We start from the raw sequence: 21,584 nt of genomic DNA on the forward strand, positions 1-21,584 counted from the left end.
GTGGCAGTAAGACTTTCACCGCGTGTAATGGTTCACTAATAGGTCTATTTTCATCGCACAACCATAACTTGACAGGGTGAGACATATGTTGAAGCACATAAAAAAAGTGTAATGTCACCAGACTGTCAGTAACATTATCACCACAAGGTGAAGATATGCAGTTATCATAACCTAAAGAACTTATACGTGATTACGGGCGACAGTTGGAGACCAAGTTATTTTAAACGACAAAACCACAGCGCTCAAATGTAGACACAATGTACAATACTTAAAACCACAGTTTGTTTCCAGTGACAGTATTATTAACTTGATTTATGTTCTATTTTTTCTGAAGGTTAATTTAAAGGCTAAGATAAAGGAATCTGTTGTAACTAGTTAATATTAAGTGTAGAGGTTTGATTGTATTGTAAAGCAGAATGTAAACAATCCAGTTTACAGGTAAAGTCCTAAATTAAAGACAATGCCTTACTTGTCCAAAATTCTGTTCATTTTTAAGAACTGGTTGTATTTAAAGGATCACGTTAAATCTGAAGTTTGTGTATATGATCACCATGATACTTTAGATCAGTTAGACTATTGGTAAATAAAGGGGAAAAGACTGTCATTGATTTGCTTGCAGATTTATTACTAGTTACAAACTTGACACACCAAACAAAAACATCATATTGTATGATTTCTTGCACTGCCTTGTCGGGGCTGATGCTCACTCTTTAATCTCGGTCACCTTGAAATCAAAACAACAATGACAAGTTAAACACACCCTGTTCTATAAAGATCCTGATCTTTCCTGCAGAAAAATGTTTATGCTTTGGAATGAAAAAGGAAATCAAAACAATTATACCCTGACGATTTCACGGCTTTTGGTTCTCAGCTTGTTGACCTGAGACTCAGCGATGTCAGCACGCTCCTGAGCCTCCTCCATCTCGTATGTCACCTTCCTGAACCTGCACAGGTGAGTGTTGGCCTGCTCCTCCTGTGAAGAACACATTTATATTTACAGTGACATATCTTTAATAATCTCTGAGGTTGTATAAAATGAAAAACTACAGTCAATAAATCATGCAGCATCAAGCTGTCAGTCCTCTGCTGTTAAAAAAGGTGTAACTTCTGTGACGCATATTTGCGCTGCATGTGTTGAATGTTTCACACTCACAGCGTCCTCAGCCTGCCTCTTGTAGGATTTCACTTTCAGCTGCAGCTTGTCCACCAGATCCTGAAGGCGAATAATATTCTTCTTGTCCTCCTCGGTCTAGAGGCGGCACAGTATACAGTATAGTCTGTTTGAGACCCACACTAAATCGAATACCACCACTCCATTGTGTTTGAAGCGTTTCTTCAAAATCCACTCGATAGCACACACCACATACCCACATACACTTGAAACAAAGTGAAGCTGCTTCAAGAATACTATCAAGAACAAGTATAACTAGACAAGCAGTGAGTACATAAGACATGAAATAATGCACCCCAGCAGAGGCATTTACAGATATTTATCCTCGACATTCTTCAGTCAGTGCTTTCTCTCTCAATTAAGCTGCATGTGAAAACTGAGTGTATACGAGTGGAGCTGCATCTGTACAGTAGACTGTCTATTCTTAGCTGCTGTCTAATCTATATCACTTCAGTGTGTCAAGCACTAGTGGAGCTTCAGGCATATGATGGGAATTCATGCCCCCTAGAGGTCTGACACATATTCTACATGCACTTTGTTTAAGCAGAATTAAATTAGAGAACTTTAAGATGTACTGTTTAAGATGTGTGTTCTAGTTCTCAGTACCTGGTAGGTCAGCTCCTTCACTTTACGTTCATATTTGCGGACACTTTTCACAGCTTCAGCTCCACGTCTCTGCTCGGCATCCACCTCAGACTCAAGCTCTCGGACCTTAACAATAAGCATTGCAGAATGAATTTTGACAGGTTGAAAAGATAAATATTAAGAAACTAAATTCATAATAATAATACAATAATTTACCCTAGCCTCCAATTTCTGGAGCTGCTTCTTGCCTCCCTTCATGGCCAGAGTCTCCGCTTCATCAAGGCGATGCTGCAGGTCCTTCACTGTCAACTCCATGTTCTTCTTCATCCTCTCCAAATGAGAGCTGGTGTCCTGCTCCTTCTTCAGCTCTTCTGCCATCATGGCAGCCTAAACATTGAACAGTTGTAAGAAGCTCAATAGAGTTCAGCATGTGACATTGTTTATGTGTGAGGCAGTTGCTATTAGGTGGCTAAATGACACTACAGAGCTTTTCTGGGACATTTTATGTCATAACACAGAACAAGGACAAGTCTTAAGATTTTAGGTGAAGTGAAGCTAAACTACTGTGTGCATTTCACCTTTGGCAACCTCTTTATGTTATGTCGAAAAAATAAAATAAAAGGATGGTTATTCAAGGATATTAGCTTGCAGTGTCTTAACGATTACAAAACTTAATATTATAACATCATTGGCTCTTTTTAGACCTTTCACAGAACTTATTGGGTATAAGATGGATTTATTTATTTATTTGCTTGCAAACCTGAGATATAACTTGGGTTAGATGACGTTTTGCACCCGGTAAAGCTGCTAAACATGAGACAAGAGAGACACGATAATGATACAGCTGAAGATTACATCTGTGTTGTGAATAATATCTGCAGGGATGTACTTTCTGCTTCGTTTTCTCTTAGCTTCATCCGCCACTGTCCCCTCCCTCTTAATCTCAGATATTGGATCAAACCGTACAGAGATGGGCTAACTGGCTTCTTTTAATAACAGAAGGCTGCTGTGTGAACTAGCGCTGTAAAGCTGTACACATTCCTGTGAGATGACCTCGGCCCGCTGCCAAAGTTACATTCTGCAGTAAACAGGTGATAGGGCCGTGCTGTAGGCATGGGAGAGATGCCATTCTCCTCGTTAGTAAGTCAGTGTTTCCCCTAGGTTTACAGCGTTGGTGGGGGGGGGGGGGGAGACACACGCCGACACGCCGACACAACCACTTGAAGGAATCTTGGTGTTCATGTGTTACTTTTAATCACAGCTGTCCTTCTCTATTGGAAAGGTATCCTTAAATGACTTCTTGCCCTGATTTCCGACTCTATCCACTATCCCTACAATAAAGTTGGGGGGGGGGGCACCCCCCTAGTATAATGGTAGGGGAAACGCTGTAAGTTATTGTGCTATTAAATCGACCCTTGAATCTACAATTTAAAGGTGGAAAAGTTACATTTGTTTCTTTAATAGGGAACTGTAGTTCCAATAGAATAAACTGAGGTAATATTTTGTTATATCAGCCATTTCCTGAGATCCTTTTTTGATAATAATAGAAGCATTATTAATTTTTTTTATCTGTTAGTGCTCTGCTGACAAACCACAACCTGTTCACTTGAGGCTGGAACTAGCAACCTGCTTCTACTTTTGGACAACCACTCAACTCACCACTGCAAACATTCTTAATTGTAGTTTTTGAAGGCTGTCTGACATTATTTCACATTTCAATATTTAAGTTAATTTCTGCTTCTTATTTATATGTAGTCTTTAATTTGTCATAAATTTCATTCAGCTGTGAAATGTATTCAAATAAAGGGGGCTAGCAACTGCTCCAAAGCTTCCACTGATATGTCTTAAACAAGTGTGAGCTCCAATGATCGACTTTCTGTTTAAGCATCTGGTCTTTAAATTAAGATTTTTCAGCAGGATAAACAAAAAATCTAAAACAGAGCTCACATCAGTGATCGCCTTCTTGGCCTTTTCTTCAGCATTTCTAGCTTCCTGTACAGCATCTTCCACTTCACCCTGGATCTGAATCAGGTCAGTTTCCAACTTCTTCTTTGTATTGATGAGGCTGGTATTCTAAAGAAAAAAAAAAACATGTTAAGCTTTCTATAATTGTCTTGGATATGATATTGGCTCATAAAATACAATCGTAATACTTGAGAGTGCAGCAGCCCCACACGCTCACTGGCATCCACCAGCTCCTGTTCAGCTATTTTGCGGCTTCTGTCAGTCTGCTCCAGAGCAACTCTCAGCTCCTCGATCTCAGCCAGCATCAGGTTGTTCCTACGCTCCACCATGGCAACCTGCTCCTTCATGTCTGCCTGGCATCTGATAGCATCATCAAGGTGAAGCAGGGCATCCTGAAATGCAAAACATTGATAGATGTATCAGCTAACACTCAAAGCTACTTTATGAACCAAGACACTTCTCCACTAATCCTTCACTGGATGTACCTTCAGCTGTCCCTGCACGTTCCTCAGCTGTTTCTGGGCTTCAGCTGCCTGCCGGTTGGCATGGCTCAGCTGAATCTCCATCTCATTGAGGTCTCCCTCCATCTTCTTCTTGATTCTCAGGGCATCATTTCTGCTCCTGATCTCAGCATCCAACGTGCTCTGCATGGTGTCAATCACTCTCTGGCTGTTCCTCTTGATCTGCTCAATCTCCTCGTCCTTCTCAGCAAGTTTCCTGTCGACCTCATTTTTCACCTGGGTGAGCTCCAACTGGACACGGATCATCTTTGATTCCTCGTGCTCCAGGGTGGCCTGCAAAATGAAATGTAAGGTTCAGGATTTAAAAAACAAAACAGAATGTTTGTAATTTTAATCTTGAATTCAAAGATTTTCTTTTAAATTCTGCAAACAGGTCATACTGTACTATGTACCTCAGCCTCCTCCAAAGCAGACTGGATTTCTGCTTTCTCATTCTCTGCCATCTTCTTCCCCTTTTCCAGTTCATGAATTGTTTTTCCTGATTCACCAATTTGTTCAGTCAAATCAGTGATTTCCTCTGTTCAGAAAAAGACATTGTTAACATTGTGAGGACAGTACTCCATTCATTTTTTTTTTTATGGTAGGTTTAAGACACTGAAGGCAAAACTTAAACAGTTGGAGTTTTGTGTTAACATATTCATGTTGCACTTTCTTTAAGTTTCTGTTTTAACATTTATTCAGTAACAAATTCAATGAATGCCAATTATCACATTCTTCATTTGTTTTTCTTACGTTGCAGGTTCTTGTTCTCCCTCTTCAGGTTCTCCAGGTGGTCCAGAGCTTCTTCGTAAGAGTTTTTAATTTTAAACACCTCAGTGCTTAAAGCACGAGCCTCCTTCTGAGCTCCCTCTAGCTCTGCTTGGCTCTCCTCATACTTCTGTTTCCACTCAGCAAGAACCTGAACATGTTAAAAACAAATCAGTGTTTTCTGTCACCTCACAGTCACCCGCTGAATCAGCCCGGTGCAAAATATATATTAAACCTTGTCAAAGTTCCTTTGCTTCTTGTCCAGGCTAGCAGCTAGAGCATTAGCTCTCTCCACATCAATCATCATGTCCTCCACTTCACCCTGCAGTCTCTGTTTAGTCTTTTCCAGAGAGGCACATTTTGCATTCACAGCCTCGATGGACTCCTCTGCATCCTGAAGACGCTGGGCGAGCTTTTTCCTGATGAAATGTAAACAGATTTGAAATATTCATCGTTTCTGTGCACAAGGAAAACCTGAGTGATTTGAGGATCACTTTCATTCTTATGGAAGATTAGTATGTTCATTACTTTGCCTCCTCCAGCTCCTCAGTGCGCTGAATGGCATCAGTCTCATATTTGGATCTCCACTGAGCCACCTCGCTGTTAGCCTTGGACATTGAACGCTGCAGCTCACACTTGGCCTCCTGCTCCTCCTCATACTGCTCCCTGAGCAGATCACAGTCATGACGGGATGACTGGACTGTATGAGCCAGGGCATTCTTGGCCTAACAATGATATTATGCATAATGTGGCAAATCAAGTTTTCTTCTGTTTGGAAATAAATCACATCATTTGTCCCTACATAAAAAGAATACTCCAGTACCTTAACTTCTTCCTCAAGCTGCCTTTTGAGCTCATCAATTTGGTGAATATAAGCCTGTTTTCCTCTGGTCAGCTGTGAAACAAGAGAGTCCTTTTCCTCTAACTGACGACTATATTCCCCTGATAGGAAAATATAGAAGGATTACTCGACATTCTTGGTTTGGTGGATTGGTGCAAACTTACATTATTTAAATAATTTTTGGAACACTGCTGATTCAGAGTGTTTTTAACATCCTCATCTCAAACAACACTCACCATTTTCAGTCATCAGTCTTGACCTTTGAACATTAATGTCATTTAGCTGGCGCATGTTCTCGTCATTCCTGGTCTTCAGTTCACTTAGTTGATCCTCAAGAGAACGACACATTTTCTCTATGTTACCCTACAGAAAAGAAAAACATGTGACCAATGTGGTAATGCCTGTTTAGATGATAGAACAATAATTATGTTGTTGTTGTTTAAATAAAAGCAAAAGCAAATTTTACCTTTGATTTGGCAATGGACTCCATGTTGCTGCTGAGGTCATCAATCTCCATCTTGTATTCACTCTTCTCTTTCTCCAGTTTCTGTTTGACTCTCTGGAGGTTATCGATCTGTTCCCCCAGCTCCGCCACGCTGTCAGCCTGCTTCTTGCGGAGGGCTGCAGAAGTGGCTTCGTGCTGCAGGGTGGATTCTTCGAGATCACGGCGCATCTTCTGAAACTCTGCTTCACGTTTTTTGTTCATCTCGATCTGAACAGATGTTGCTCCACCGGCTTCTTCAAGCCTCTCGCTGATCTCTTCAAGTTCCCTGGAGAGATCGGACCTCTGCTTCTCCACCTTGGCCCGAGCAGCACGGTCAGCCTCGATCTCCTCCTCCAGCTCCTCGATACGAGCCTGTGATGCAAATGAAAACATGTAGTCATGCTTGAATGATCATGTTAAGCCTAATTTAAAATATTACTTTCTCAATTTGTCCCTTTTCTTTTCACTTATCATAAATGTTGGCTAAATTATAATGATGTGAGTGAACCACAAAGTTCCAGAAGTTGATATGATTTATATAAAATAAGTTTACCCTGAATTTAGTTGTATCCATGGAACTAAAGGTAAAAAATAACAGCCAACATATGTGTAACTGAGGCCCATTCAAAAAGACTCAACTCATATCGACACATTACCTGCAGTTCCTTGATTTTCTTTTGAAGTTGAACATCAACTGCCTGCTCATCTTCTATCCTGCTGAGGAGCTGACTTATCTCAAAGTCCCTCCTTTGTTAGAGTAATACAAAAAAAAATGTTACCTTGATATTTTTGGATCAGTGTGGATTTCATAAAACAAGTTTTGAAGATTACCTACTTTTTTATTTTCTCGTCAGACTGCTGCTTGTCATTCTCTAGATCCATTATGGATTCATGGGCGAGTTTAAGATCTCCTTCAAGCTTTCTTTTAGATCGCTCAAGGTCCATACGGATCTTCCTTTCTTGCTCCAGAGAACATTCAAGCTAAAACATTCACATAAAGTGTAATGAGCACCAGAATGTACATGCCATCAGTAAAAAAACTAACAACAGCTTACATCATCCACTTGTTGCTCCAACTTGACTTTAGCCTTCGTCAGAGTGTTGACTTTGTCTTCCTCTGCCTGCAGATCATCAAGGATTTGCTGATGTGCCTCTTGGAGGGCTTTCTTCTCTTTTGTCAACTTAGCAATGGTCTCATCCTGAGCTGTCATTTCTTCCACAAGGTTTTTAACCTTAAAATATTAAAATACAAGATCAGTTATTTTCTAATTTAAACAGTTTAAGAATGCAAAAAGTGGATATACCAACCTTGTTCTCAGTGGCATGTTTCTCCTTTTCCACTTTTGCCAGTGTGAGCTCCAAGTCATCAATGTCTCTCTTCAACTCAGAGCACTCGTCCTCCAGCTTCCTCTTCTTTGCTGTGAGCTCAGCATTAATTTCCTCCTCATCCTCCAGTCTCTCAGCCGCCTCTTTGGCTTTGGCCTCGAGCTGGATTTTGGCTTTAATGAGCCCCTCACACCTTTCCTCTGCATCACTGATAGTTTCACTCTCCTACATTTGATAGGACATAATATGTTAGTAATATTTACTACACTGTAAACACCGGGATCTCTTTAAAAAAAAGTGACCACCTCCCATCCCACTTTTTAACATACAGACTGAATTTGTAGCTGCAAGTCATTCTTCTCTTGAATAAGAGAAACCATCTTCTCCTCCAGTTCTTTCTTCTTAGCCAGAGCCTTTGCTAGCTCCTCTTTGGTCTTTTCAAAGTCCTCTTTCATCTGCGCCATTTCTTTTTCAGTCTCTGCACTCTTCAGCAGAGGCTTAATCTTGAAGTAGACCTTCATCCATGGCCATGTTTTGACGTTCATGAATGCGCGGATGTTGTACTGGATGGAGTAAATGGCCTCTCTGGAAACACAAGATTAAAAAAAAAAACATTAAAATGTTTATTTTTTTATATTGTTAAATACACAAATCATCAATAGGCCTCCCTGATAGATGCCAGCCAGTATAGCAGACTCCTCTCTGCTCTAAAAGAGACCACTGGTTCCATCTGATCAAGAGCTAAAGATTCCTTTTGTACAGCCAGATATCTTGCAGCTGCCTCTACACCAACACACTGCCTCTTTTTGTTCCTGCATGAAAGAGTTCAAACTATATAAAGAGGACACAAGTAGAGGGCTCCCTGTATGTAACATTGATTCACTTATGAAATCTACCCAGTTTTTTCTACTTTAAAGGATTGAAATAATCCCTTGATCTCTTTACAATAACAGACATATAGTTTCCTAACCTCTGCCCAGTGCATACTGTACTGAGTCGTATTAAGGACAAGCTTGGAGCAAGTTACCCTGCAAATCCCTGGACACTAAGCCCTGGCTCGATGACTGAAAGTCTTCCAACAAAAATATTTACAGGTTTCTGTCTAATATTAAAAAATATATATTTCAATGTTGTTGTTTTTGTGTGCAACTGAGTACAAAATACCAAGCCCACCTTCTTTGCATCATTTTGACAAACTCTCTCCTCATGAGGTAACCTCTAAAGAGAGCCTGAGTAATCATGACCAGTTCAACCAGCTTCTGATCTCTCATCTCCTCCAGTGTGCCCAGCAGTCCAGCCTTGAAGAACACCTGATAAAAGAAACCAATTATTTTACTTTTGTTTCAGGTACCTGGTGATATGACCTCATTAGGCAAAAAGGTTTGTCTATTCACCTTGGTATAGCCAAATTTGTACTGGGTTTTGTCCACGTCTATGGAGTCCAGCAGTTTCTCGGAGGCCTTCTTGTTGTCAATGAATTGTCCCTCAGGGATGACACTAGCATTCAATACTTTGTATCTGAAAAGAGTAAATTCAATAAGATGACCAACTCACCAGAATTAACACATGGAAACTAAAAGATACTGGAACAGCTCCCGTACCTCTGCTTAAAGTCAGCGTAGAGGATTCTGCTTGGGAAACCTTTCCTACAGATCCTGATTCCTTCCAGCACACCGTTACACCTCAGCTGATGGATGACCAGGAAGTTCTCCATGAGACCTTAAACAGCAACAAAAACACCCTTCTAACCAAAATGACTACCAGTGAAACTGCAAAGGATTGTAAGCAGATATCACCTGCAAGTGCATTCATTTGGTGAAAATGCAGTAATAAAAACATTCATCTGATTGAATGTATGGAACATGAGATTTCTGTCAGCTAGAAACATGAGTTTTGTGACTTGCCTGGGGTTTTAGATTCATTTGGAATCAAACACCGTACAAAGTGGGGGTGTGTGCTCCTTAAGTTAGTCATCAGCTTGCCCAAGTTTTCCTGTTGAGGGACAGAACTTTATCATTTCAAGTTCCCCAAAAATGTTGCCACAAATATAACTTCACAACATTTTTTTTTAATAACTTTTACATGATACAGCCCAACAGCATAAGCACAGAAATGTGGACTAGTCTCCTACAGTTTGCTGTGTAATCAATCAGTCACTCGTTATTTGTTAAGTGCCAATTCATAACAAATGTTACCTTAAGGCACTTTACATTAGAGCAGGTAAAAGACCTTACACTTGTTTATATCACGTTACAAAGACCCAACATTCTTTAATCTCTGTACAGAGACTAAACACTGACAATCAATGTTGAACTCTTTTGTGTGAAAATAAATATTACATAAAAGTCTTTAAAAGACACCATAAAATGTATTTTTGAAAAAAACAAAGAAAGATTTACCCTGAAGAGAGCTGATACTGTCTGGAAGGATCCCCCCTTCTTTTTGCCACCCTTCTTTCCACCTTTACTATCTGCGAAACAAATGTACACTTTTATTTTCATTTTGCATCCTAAATGAGCATTTTGTTCTATTAAACAATAATTATAAAAAAAGAAATTGCTGACTGGGTCAAAATCCCATCAGCTCTCCTATTAATACATATGAAAAATAGAGTAACAAATGTACTGCTGATTTCAGGCTAAAAATGTTCCATACATGTTAAATGTTTGTCTATTCTTGAAATATGAAAATAAAAATCCTACCGTCTCCTGAGGAATGAGCTACATAAAGGTTCGCCAACAGCTTAATAGAAGATTTCTGGTAGAGCTGAACCACTGAGTCGTTCAGAGGGTCTTTGTTCTTATCAAGCCAGCCAGTGACATTGTAATCAACAGTACCAGCGTAGTGCACCAGGGCAAAGTGAGCCTCAGCCTTGCCTTTGGCTGGCTTTGGTTTCTCAAAAGACTTGGTTTTACCAAGATGCTGGTCGTACAGTTTGTTCTTGAAGGTGACGTCCGAAGCCTTGGGGAACATGCACTCCTCTTCAAGGATGGAGAAGATGCCCATTGGCTGTCATGGTAACACAAATAACACAAAATAAAAACATCAGTATTGTAATACAGTGGTTGGTGATAACTATGTATTCATCATTTGAAAAAATATCTCTTGTAGTACCTTCTCAATCAGCTCAATGCATGCAGCCAGATCCATACCAAAGTCAATGAACTCCCATTCAATTCCTTCTTTCTTGTACTCCTCTTGCTCCAGCACAAACATGTGGTGGTTGAAAAACTGTTGCAGTTTCTCATTGGTGAAGTTGATGCACAGCTGCTCCAAGCTGTTGTACTTAAGATGGAAAAGGTTTAAAAGTTTAAAACTTCACTGTACAGCCGTTGGCTCTCTATGAAATAATGGAGTGAAACATGCTGTTAACTTACATCAAAGATTTCAAACCCAGCAATATCCAGGACACCGATGAAAAAGTTTCTGGGCTGCTTGGTATCCAACATCTCGTTGATTCTGACCACCATCCACAAGAACATTTTCTCATAGATAGACTTGCAGAGAGCACTGACTGAATTATGCACCTAAAGACAAAACAGGTTTCGGTTGTACAAAGCAAGTGATTTCTTTCCATTAATATAGATATATAAATGTTCACAAATTAGTATTGTTATGAAGATTACCTGTGGCACAGTTTGACCTTTAACCACCATTTCATTGCCGACCTTGACTCTTGGGTAACATAAAGACTTCAGCATATCAGCAGAGTTCAGGCCCAAAAGGTAGGCGATTTTATCAGCCACTGATGAAAACAGAAAGCACAGACATCTCTCATTGGTCAAAACGGTGACTGCTTAAGATCTCAAAATATCTATCCATTCATCATGTGCTGTTTTTTTGGATGGAAAGAACTGCTATGGCAGGCTTTCATATTATACAAATCCTCTGTCTGATGTCTATCTCATAGGTATGTGGAGACATTCCAAAAACAAAACAGATCCAGCATTTTCTGGGACTTACAAATTTATTTTTCCTGATGGTTTGTGCCCTAACCACATTTACAGAACCATATAAGAGATCCAAACCATTAGGACAAGACGTTTCTGCTCTAGTCTCCCTCCAGCTAACAGGAATCATTAGACTAAGGGTCATTTTGACAACACAGCCATTCTCAATTGTGGAAACATGGTTAAATTAAATTATATAAAAAAATATATTACAGTGTTGAAGTACTAGTTGTACTGTGACATGATATTAAAGATTTATCTCCAGCAGTTACCCTCAGTGCCATCAGGCTCAGCCTGCTCTTCACGCTGTTTCTGCTTGAACTTCATGTTTCCATGATGCATCACAGCTCCAGTCAGCTTGTAGATGCCGTGTTTCTCCTCTGCAGTGAAGCCCAGGATGTCGATAGCAGTCTGTAGAATGAAAAATCAATTTCTTCTCTTTTTCAGTATTGACAGTGTTTTTGTCTTTGAGTATTAGCACAGGCTTACTGCTTCACTGTCTGTTATCAACTGCTCAAAACAGATTGAATGATATCAGAGGAAAATGGTTTAAGTTTTAAGGGTGGCAAACTCACATCAGTTGCGATGAATTCTTCAACATCATTGATACTCTTGACACTGATTTCACCCTGACTGATCATGTGGTAGTCGTACGGATTTTTGGTGATGAGGAGACTATCTGAAAGAGAGTGGATGCATTTCATGATACAGACTTATACAAAGCCTGTATCTGTTCTGAAAATTAAATAAGCGTCATTGCTCACCTATCAGCTCTGGTTTGTGACCTGTCATGAGCTGATAGAAGATGTGGTAGCTCCTCTCAGCAGACAGCTGGAATGTCACTCGAGATTTCTCCAACAGATCTGTAAAACACGGAATAAATGATTTGCGGTTCGTCTTTGCCTTAAAATCTTAAGGATGAAGAAGGGCCAAAAGCTTACACGTTTCAATATCAGCTGAAGCCAGCTTTCCAGTTGTTCCAAAATGGATGCGAATAAATTTACCCTGAAGAAGGAGACAGTTGTAAGCATGTGAATATTTTTTAACTCACTCTCAAAATCAAAGTTCAATTTATTGAACCGAAACTTACAAAGCGGGATGAGTTGTCATTCCTCACAGTTTTGGCATTACCATAAGCCTCCAGCAGGGGATTGGCTGCAATGATTTGATCTTCCAGGGAACCCTTCAGACAATAGTCGAATGACATCTGTTAGAATTTGGATTTTTATAGCTCTCATGATAATTTAAGTATATCACATAATCTACCTGCATTTTCCCAGGCTGCTCAACTTTCTTTCCTCCAGCCACTGCGATTGTCGCAAAGTACTGGATGACACGTTTGGTGTTGACAGTCTTTCCTGCACCAGATTCTCCGCTAAAATGCAGACACACATATGCAGTTAGTAGTGCAAGTGAGACAAGAAAACTCTGATGGTGACAGTTTCAGTCAGAGAGTTAAAACAGTCCAAATGATTTCATTTCAGCATTGACTTACGTAATCAGGATGGACTGGTTCTCACCATCTGTTGAGAGAAGTCAATCATGCACAAGTCATTATTGCAGTGATGCATCTTTAATAGTTTTGTTGCATTATTTTTTATTTATTTTTTTAAACCCAGTCACAAAGCACATTCAAATGCATGATTACCAGTTGCAACATTAAGAAGGGCATCAAAACAAGATCAAATGGATTGTATCCTAAAAGGGGATACCTTGGAGCATGAACTGATAAGCGTTGTCAGAGATGGAGAAGATGTGGGGTGGAGCCTCAATCCTCTTTTTGCCTCTGTATCCTTGCACAACCCCTGAGTCATACACTGGGAGCCACTTGTAGGGGTTCACAGTCACGCAGAACAGCCCTGAGTAGGTCTGTTTTGAGAAAGGGACAGATACACCTATTGTCATCCTAAGACTTACAAAATATTCTCTATAAACTGCACAAACACAAATGTAATCTTATTTAAAGTTTAAATCAGTCTTACATAGATCATCCATGCTGCATAGCGCTCTTTGAGATTATACAGCACAGAGGGTTCACTGAGGTGGGTCATCATGGCCATGTCCTCAATCTTATCGAACTTTGGAGGGTTCATGGGGAAGATTTCATCCTCCTTTACAGTGTAGCTCTGAACCAAAAAATTAAAGAAGTCATTTTGAGACTGTGCAGCACTATCTGATTAAGGTAATGTAGTCAATCCCTTCATGTGTGTCTATTGTTGTACATTATTCTTGACGATAGATGTCCACATACCTTCCCACCTTGAACTTCAACTGTGGCTTTGCCACCTTCCTTCTTCACTAGTTTCCCCTTCAAATAAAATTCTTTGGGCTCTGCCACGTAAAATGCTGTTTTTGCATCAAAGGGTATGTTTTGAGCTTCTATTCGCTCCTTTTCAGATTTCCGGAGGAATATGGCAGCTTTGCCAAAACACTCCATTTCTGCGTCCCCACTCATGGCTCCCTCTGTAAGAATGAATCAAGTTAAAATGAAATAAGAATTTTTTTTAAGATTACATTTGATAAAATAAAGGAGTGTTTCTTATTAGTTTAGTTTGAATTTGTCAGTCACAAGTTGCATGAGCTTCATTTACCTTATTGGTGTCAGTGATGCAGTTGTTTTTGTGGAACCTAGGAAAAGTAAAAGTATAATCAGAAAACAGAAACACTTGCAAGTTTCACTAAAACTAAAATCAGCTACTTTTCATAATCCTGCAATGAACTCTCAAAGAACTTGTTCACTTAGAGCCCTGGACAGAGAAAAAGGAGAGCACTCACCTTCGTAGGCAGCCTGTCAGTCCAAAACTTCTGAGAAGCCTGGGAGTGCTTCTTTTATACTGAAATCTCTGGACACCACGCAGCACAACTCCCCTTAAGGCCACTGAGCTGGTCTCTGAAAAATGATGTCAGATGGTCTCTAAACCTCATCGTCTCAACTGGTGTCATTCTATCCTGTTAAATAAAAAAACAGTTCATGAAACTGCAGATTACTGCCGTATCATGCTTACTGGATATGACTGTGAATTTCAACACTTGAACAGATCATACTTTGGCAGAGTGGTTTCACTACAATGAATACTTGATTTACATTGTATTTCTCATTGACTGTGGGATGCTTTGGTTATAATTAAAACTAGGTGTGAAGCTATTACTAAAAAATTTGATGAATGTGGCCCAGACATTGTTGTTTTCTAGGCTAATGTTGTCAAAGTACATGCATTCATTTAATTTAGTTTCACCCTTAAACAATCCTTTGGCAGTGACATGGTTTTAAATATCTCTTGAGAATAGGGCCATGGTGAAGCTAAATTAAGATCCCATTATCATCCATTATCCTGCAGTGTTTTCTCTCCAAAAGAAAGATGACACTCAGGCACTGTGAAAGTATTCTCTTGTGGTGTCAGTTAAGTGCCATAAAAGGTGTTATTCAATATGTCTGCTCCCTCCAAATAGTCTTATTGGGACTTAAAACAAATATAGCCTCCAGCTCTTACTTTTAAAATTGTTGACAAATGCATGGAACACTTCTGTTAATTGCATGTCAGATGTATTTCAGTATGTTGTTACTAGGCACCTCAGAGAAAAATTCCATGCTGTGAAGCTCCTTATTCGTGGTATCAGTAATGCGACTGTGTCGTTGACTCACCATGGACAAATAAGTTAGGTTGTGAGTATGGATCTGTACAAATTTGTTGTCGCTATGGTTAGTTTGATGCTCTCAATGGTGCATGGCACTGGCATCGCTTATTGTTTGTGTCTTGCAGGGCCTCTGATGCTTCAAGTACTCGATCCTGCCTCCTAGAAATTCTACTGCTTAACTGTTTTCATAATTACATTGTGATGACAACGTAATTGCAGCCTGGATTAAGTTCACAGCAATTCTTGGTGTTCATATAAACACTACATTTACGCACTCAGCTGGAGCGGCAAAGGATTGGTGGGGTTGGATAAACAGACTTAAATAGTGAAGTGACTGTTCCAACAGAGTCCAGGGGTCGTGCCCAGCTCTGGTATCTAGTTAATTTTAGGCAGGATTGTGTATTTTTGTCATTTTCATGAGATACTGCTGGCTTTTCTGTAGTAAACATAACTGTAAAAAATGATTGGATAGAGTATTGCAAGTTTGCCTACACTGGCAGAAAACTGCCAAGGAAAAGTTTGTTGTCAACATTTTGCGGTATTGCAATGTACATTGCATTACAACATTTTGTCAATATGTTAAAAAACGTAACTATGTCAACATGAAGTTTGCCTAGCATCATCTATGGTTTACATTTAAGGAGTCATTACAGTAATCTCTACCAGAAAGGGCTGAAATGTTTGTCCTTAAGGTATTTGGAAAAATGTGCCACCCACTTTCGGTATAAGCAGCTGCTTCGTTCCTGATACGTAGAGTAAATATAAACATAGAAGAAAGAGCAATTTATCTTTCTTAAATGTTAGTAAAGTAAGTGCAGTGCGTTGGTTGCCAGTGGGGACAGATGATGGTTAATAATGATCAGATGAGCTAATGTGCTATGCACACATCAGTCACCACTTTGGTTTTTGTAGAGTTCATGTTCCTGTGTGGCTTGGGTTAATTTTATGAAGTAGGTTTTTTTTTATACAGCTGGTACCTTACAACAGATTTAGTTGTTTGAGATGGTCTATAATGCTCTGTGTAAGTGGTGTATAGAAGTGTGTGGTTAACATATGTAATGATGCACATAAGGAGGAGGTATCAGGTTAACGTCACTGTAATCTGCAGTAGAAAAAGAAGACACACTGTGCTGTTAACAGGGAGAGGTCACTAAGAAAAAGTCATGACTACATACATAAATAAACCTAGGGGAGATAAGTGAGTGAAAACTAACCATACATAAAAACCTTGTCTAAATTATTGTCTCATTTTCTACTATATTTACAGTCTATTTCTGCATTGGTTTATTTATTTGCATATACTGCATCCATACATGTTTTTAAAGATGCTATATAAAACAAATATAAACAAATAACAAATCAACAGCTTGTCCACTTAATAGACCACCTGTTAGTTTGTCAGAAACACGGTCTACTTCTCAGGGTGGCCGAGACATTTTTGGATTCCAAAGCAGCTATAATATTCCCTTGTGTGTAATGAATCGGACATCTTAGTACAAGTCCACGCAGCACATTGCACATTTTGTTTGTGTGTACTCTGTGTGTGTGTGTGTGTGTGTGTGTGTGTGTGTGTGTGTGTGTGTGTGTTATTACTGTATAGACTCTCATGTAAGAAATTCACATGTAATAGTTAGTCAGAGACGAACAAGGTAAAGAGAGATTGGGAGTGACAGTTTTCTTTCCTTATTTTAGTGAAAACATTTTGAAATGATTTCTATGACTGAAAGCAGGTAAGTTAAATACATACAATAAATAATTGGTAATGCCTGTCAAATTGCATGTAGTTATCAAGTATCAGGACTCAATCTGAGTTCAGATATGCATTACTTACAATACTGCAGTTGTTACCTGTCAGCTCTAAAACTCTTACAAGTTGCCTGTTTTTTTGTTTTCGTTTGATGGATGATGCAGATATATAATGTTTACACTGAACTATGTGTGATTTCCAGAATCATGACAAATCTGCAATCAGACTGCGCCTCATCTGAGCCAGGGTGACGCTGGTATGATATTTTCCTTATATCCATTTCATGTGTAATAACATGTTTTGTAAAAGTACCCTACATATTTGCATTTCCTTATTATGTGTCGAGCAATGGTTTGGTGCATGTATACATTGATCTGGCCTGTAAGTTAATCCATTTAGCATCATCTGAAATGTTAGAATAACATCAACTCCCTCTTCCATTTGTTTTGTTACATATTTATTTAATTTGCTACAAGCCACAACTGAATGTCACCTAATAGTAAGATCAACTATTAAATCCTCAGAAACTGTTTGCTGAGATATTATAGCCCTCCACATAGACCGGTCAAAATGTGTTGGTGTGTTTATTGACAGACTTGTAATGCAAAACTACTTTATCTTTAGGTTCAGTTTACTTCAGAAGTACATCATTGCTGTGACCGGTGCATGACCATAGACTGTCTGCACGTGATCTGTACGATCTCCATGCTTGTAATTAACCGGCTGCATTATGTTTTCTGCTCGTCAGTATGTTTTCTTCACACTTTTGTTGATATTGTTGTTCCGTCAAATTACACTTAGCATTGATATAAAGGCAAATCTTGTAAAGATAGCTTCGTATAGCGGACTCTATTGCATCGTCCACCACATCTCACCATTCTTTTTACGTAACGTCATGGCTCAGGAGACCCCCGGCCCCACCTCCCATCCAACAGGGATAGTCTCTCGCTGTGAGATGCAATAGCCTGATTGAATAAAGGATAAGAGTTATTTATATAACTATGGGCGTGGCTTATCTGCCTGATAGGCAGGCACGTTGTAGCTGTTTGTCAAAAGGCTTAAGGCCCTCCTCAGCTTCCCCTCCTTGCCTGTTACAAGGTTGAGCCATTATATCTAATATGGTGACCGACATATATGGGCTTCAAAAGTCCTCTTCTAATGATTTCATAACAAATGGGTGACATCACTGAGTCTACGTCCATGTTTTATATGCTCTATGGTGATGACATTTAATCATTTAGTCCACTGATCACGCACATACCTGATCACAACCATGACATTTTTTGAACAACAAACATCTCATGTTAGGGTGAGAAAGATAATTTCTCATATGCTGAGTGCTTAGAGAGAGCACTCTCACACAAGTGGTGAGATAAGATGAAGGTCGATGCTTAATGTCATGATATTTCATTTTATGCATAATGTCATGAAATGAAAGTACGCTGTCTGTATTTGCATTTTGCAGATTTTGGTTTGTTTGTTCAGTTTGGTTTGTGAGAATCAGGAGCACTAGCACCTTCCATCTCATCGTATATCTCCCTGAACAGAAGCATGAGTGTAGGATACAGTCAGTGGAATACCATTCATTCATTTTTGGTAAGTTTGCCTTTTGTAAGCTCTCTGTTAAAGTAACCCTCGAGTGGTGCATTTTGACAAAACTAATAATATATCTTATTTTAAATTAGTATGAGAAGGCTTGGCCTTTACCTAGGACTTGGATGAAGCAGCATATAGCATAATTTGGATCTGTTGGAGTTTATTGAGGGGTTGAACAAGTTACAGAGGGGTTGAAAGAACTGTCTTTGAGTTGTTTCAGTCTGTAAGGGACCAACAGCTACCAGAAAAAATATTAAGTTTTTAAAGAAAGTATCATGTAATTCAGAGGCCAATTCAAAGTTCCACATGGCTTTAAAATTAATGATATATAAACTCACTTTAATTAATCGCCTCTATTCATAGTTAAATATTGTGAATTGTTTGATGTTTGTAATTGTACTTAATTGAACAAATTGTACAATAGTGAAGTTCTTTGAATATATTCTGTATTGACAACATGTCATTCTTTTTTTCTGTCCCTTACAATTAAATAGATGCTACTTTGGGATCATGATGCTACTTTGCAAACTTCAAAACAAAACAAAGAAAACCAAAGAGCATGTTCACGTGTGAGTTAACTAAACCAGTGCAAATAAACGTCATGTGAATGATTCATTGAGACTGATTGTATTTACCATTAATCATGATGAGCTTTTACTTGTCGTGTAATATTTGAAAGTCTTTAAATAAATGAGAGAAAACTATTATGAAACAGTTTCAGACAATGTAATTCCTCAAATCTTTCAAACTTGATTGAATTTATATTTTCATGTTTTTGTGGTTGATCTCACTCAGGTCTCTTTTTTTCTTCTTTGTTGTCTTCTTCTTTTTCCACTTTCTGTGCGCTGTAGACAAGAAATGATACAGCGTAAGTTTCTTGTTGAGTTTGTTTCCTGTTTTACTTCATCTGTTTCTTGACTGGAGATAAAAAAAGTAAACGACATTTAGCACGCTAAAATAAGTTTTCTCTGCATCATTATGAAATGGTTCAAAGGGAAAAAATCGATTTACTTGTGCAGTTTGTTTATGACATAAAACAGCTTGTGAGAACAGTAGCATATTTCTTCTGTGGCTTTTGGTTTAGAATTTTAGAGGGAAAAAAATACATAAAGATCCAGTATTTTTCAAATCCATATATCATATAAAGCATATACGATAGTGATTCTTAATCTAATAAAGAGATTAATAGTGCTCTGTGCAAATGTTTCAATTTGCGTGTGCACTGTATCAAGACAAAAGGAAAACCATACTTTAATCTGTCTCTTGTGAGTTTTGAAACTCGAAAAGAAGTTTAGTGCTAAATGGCAGGGTCCTTTACCAAACCCATTACTACTGTACTAAGCTCACTAGTGCCCCCTGCAGACAGGCCACTGATGCCTAGGTGAATTCATTAATGACTCTCCATGTGTCTAAACTGTATGTATTGCATGACATATATATTACATATAGTAGGTGACACATAACTGTCTTGTAATACGACTCTGTGAATGGCTATACAGGTTTCATTTTAGTTGAATGTAGCGAATTATACTCTGGACAAGATGCAACACAAGAGCTACAAAATATTTAATTAGATAAGCTTAAATTTCAGTTCAGTGTAAACTGCATTATTTCAGTCCATTGGGAGTAATAAAATACAACAGTCAACAAGAAAAATCATTAAATTATAAAAGACATCATGAATCATCAAGACATACCGGTACATTTTTCATATTCAGTGAAGTGCTGACATGTTGGTACCTAAACTTCAAATCATGAATCCTAACATCTATGCAGAAATCTAGATCTGTACGTGAGTCTTACCATATTTTAAATGGGCTCTGAGAGACTCCCCTGGGTGCTTCCCTGTCATCTCCCCAAGGGGTGGTGGGAAAGATTCAAACACGCCCTTGTGACCCTATAGGATCAAAGTAAACACAAAACATACATGAGGTTGTATTTGTAAATTAAATTTTTACAGTTTCCACTCAAAAATCAATAATCAACTTACTGTTGAATCATTCACTCAGAATGAGCTGGTGATGTAGCTGTTAAAGGGCCAGAAGGTGTCGATGATAGAGAAGCTGGTAACATAAGCAGCATGTTTTCACCTTTGCAACTTGAGGCTCCCTTTGGTGTTTATAAGATGGCAGTGACCCCCTGGACCAATATTAGTACACACACACATCCTTGTGACTTGTGACAGTCATTAGCACCACAAGAAGCTGACAGCAACCCATGCGGTCCTTGCCCTCCCCACACACACACTATACCACACACACTTCTCACTTCCTCACACCCTAATCTCAGGAGATCTACTAAGATGGACAAGAAGTAGCAGTTAGAATTCAGCTCTGTGACCTCATTTTAATCAACAGATCATTAACCACGTCACAAACATAATATTTAACAGCATTTGAGAGGTTTTAAGTTTAACTTTAGTGGAACATTATTTGAGAGACTGCAGGGTAGTATTGATTAATGTAAGTAACAAAGATTGATTACTGAGGCATCTTATGAAATGTTTAAAAAAAAGATCTCCTTGGGATTGATGGACCTTAAAACCCTGAAAACACAGCTACAGTTAAAGAGCTTAACATCCTTTAAAAAAAAAAGGACAGTGCTGAAAGTGTTTCTATGCTTTGATTTACCCCTCCAGAACAACCCTAAGTATGACTCCAAATATTCTGAAAAATTGCCCGACTACATTTATCTCAAACACATCAAAAGTCAGTGCATTGATGATTACTTAACATATGAAGTTTTAAACACAATCCCATTGAAACCGTTCTGTAGACTATTTAACAAGATTAACAATACAGAATCAAAATTAAAAATGTTACATGATACTCAAATTCATTTAAATGTACTAAAAATATAAATACTTACAATGTTAAAAATGGATGCTGAACTGTAAATGTATCTCCATTCTCCTTGTGGCCAGCCTGTAAAGTGGAATGTTACTCAACAATCAGCAAGGTTTGTTTTCCAGACTCCAGTTGTTTCTGCTTGACAAATGACGAAACTGTCAGTCAG

At 38.8% G+C, this 21,584-nt stretch overlaps 1 protein-coding gene and 2 long non-coding RNA genes across 3 annotated transcripts; 1 reads left to right on the forward strand and 2 right to left on the reverse strand.

Annotated features, from left to right (window-relative positions):
* Window positions 1-604: 604 nt before the first annotated feature.
* On the reverse strand, window positions 605-14,470 carry LOC109990295 (myosin heavy chain, fast skeletal muscle-like). The gene is made up of 41 exons (XM_020642368.3): window positions 14,366-14,470; window positions 14,182-14,218; window positions 13,842-14,053; window positions 13,573-13,716; window positions 13,303-13,459; window positions 13,086-13,113; window positions 12,857-12,965; window positions 12,681-12,773; window positions 12,532-12,595; window positions 12,355-12,453; window positions 12,166-12,269; window positions 11,863-12,001; window positions 11,267-11,385; window positions 11,018-11,167; window positions 10,755-10,925; window positions 10,343-10,649; window positions 10,040-10,110; window positions 9,545-9,632; window positions 9,242-9,359; window positions 9,035-9,158; window positions 8,814-8,950; window positions 7,970-8,225; window positions 7,623-7,865; window positions 7,370-7,546; window positions 7,150-7,295; window positions 6,971-7,061; window positions 6,297-6,686; window positions 6,067-6,193; window positions 5,813-5,931; window positions 5,518-5,714; window positions 5,225-5,408; window positions 4,975-5,140; window positions 4,635-4,759; window positions 4,207-4,515; window positions 3,910-4,113; window positions 3,704-3,829; window positions 1,973-2,143; window positions 1,778-1,882; window positions 1,154-1,249; window positions 842-973; window positions 605-724 (listed from the first exon to the last, which is right to left on the reverse strand). The coding sequence occupies exons 3-41, from the start codon at window positions 14,043-14,045 to the stop codon at window positions 704-706; spliced, it is 5,811 nt and encodes a 1,936-aa protein (XP_020498024.2). The 5' UTR covers window positions 14,046-14,053; window positions 14,182-14,218; window positions 14,366-14,470; the 3' UTR covers window positions 605-703.
* Window positions 14,471-16,646: 2,176 nt separating this feature from the next.
* On the forward strand, window positions 16,647-19,201 carry LOC136179341 (uncharacterized). The gene is made up of 4 exons (XR_010666483.1): window positions 16,647-16,956; window positions 17,176-17,229; window positions 18,439-18,569; window positions 19,064-19,201. It is a non-coding gene; the product is annotated as an uncharacterized lncRNA (long non-coding RNA).
* LOC136179342 (uncharacterized) lies at window positions 19,063-20,735 on the reverse strand. The gene is made up of 3 exons (XR_010666484.1): window positions 20,560-20,735; window positions 20,373-20,466; window positions 19,063-19,414 (listed from the first exon to the last, which is right to left on the reverse strand). It is a non-coding gene; the product is annotated as an uncharacterized lncRNA (long non-coding RNA).
* Between the last annotated feature and the right edge of the window lie 849 nt (window positions 20,736-21,584).

This window comes from Labrus bergylta, chromosome 5, assembly GCF_963930695.1.
Source record: "Labrus bergylta chromosome 5, fLabBer1.1, whole genome shotgun sequence".
NCBI lineage: Eukaryota > Metazoa > Chordata > Actinopteri > Labriformes > Labridae > Labrus > Labrus bergylta.

What these genes read in the sequence shown, in the direction of transcription:
- LOC109990295 (XM_020642368.3), bottom strand. Translation starts at nt 14,045, where the DNA reads ATGAGTGGGGACGCAGAAATGGAGTGTTTTGGCAAAGCTGCCATATTC. An exon ending in ATGACAACTCATCCCGCTTT is followed by an intron (nt 12,596 to 12,680) that starts GTAAGTTTCGGT and finishes CTCCTTCTTCAG; the next exon opens with GGTAAATTTATTCGCATCCA. An exon ending in AGCTCATTCCTCAGGAGACG is followed by an intron (nt 10,111 to 10,342) that starts GTAGGATTTTTA and finishes TTTGTTTCGCAG; the next exon opens with ATAGTAAAGGTGGAAAGAAG.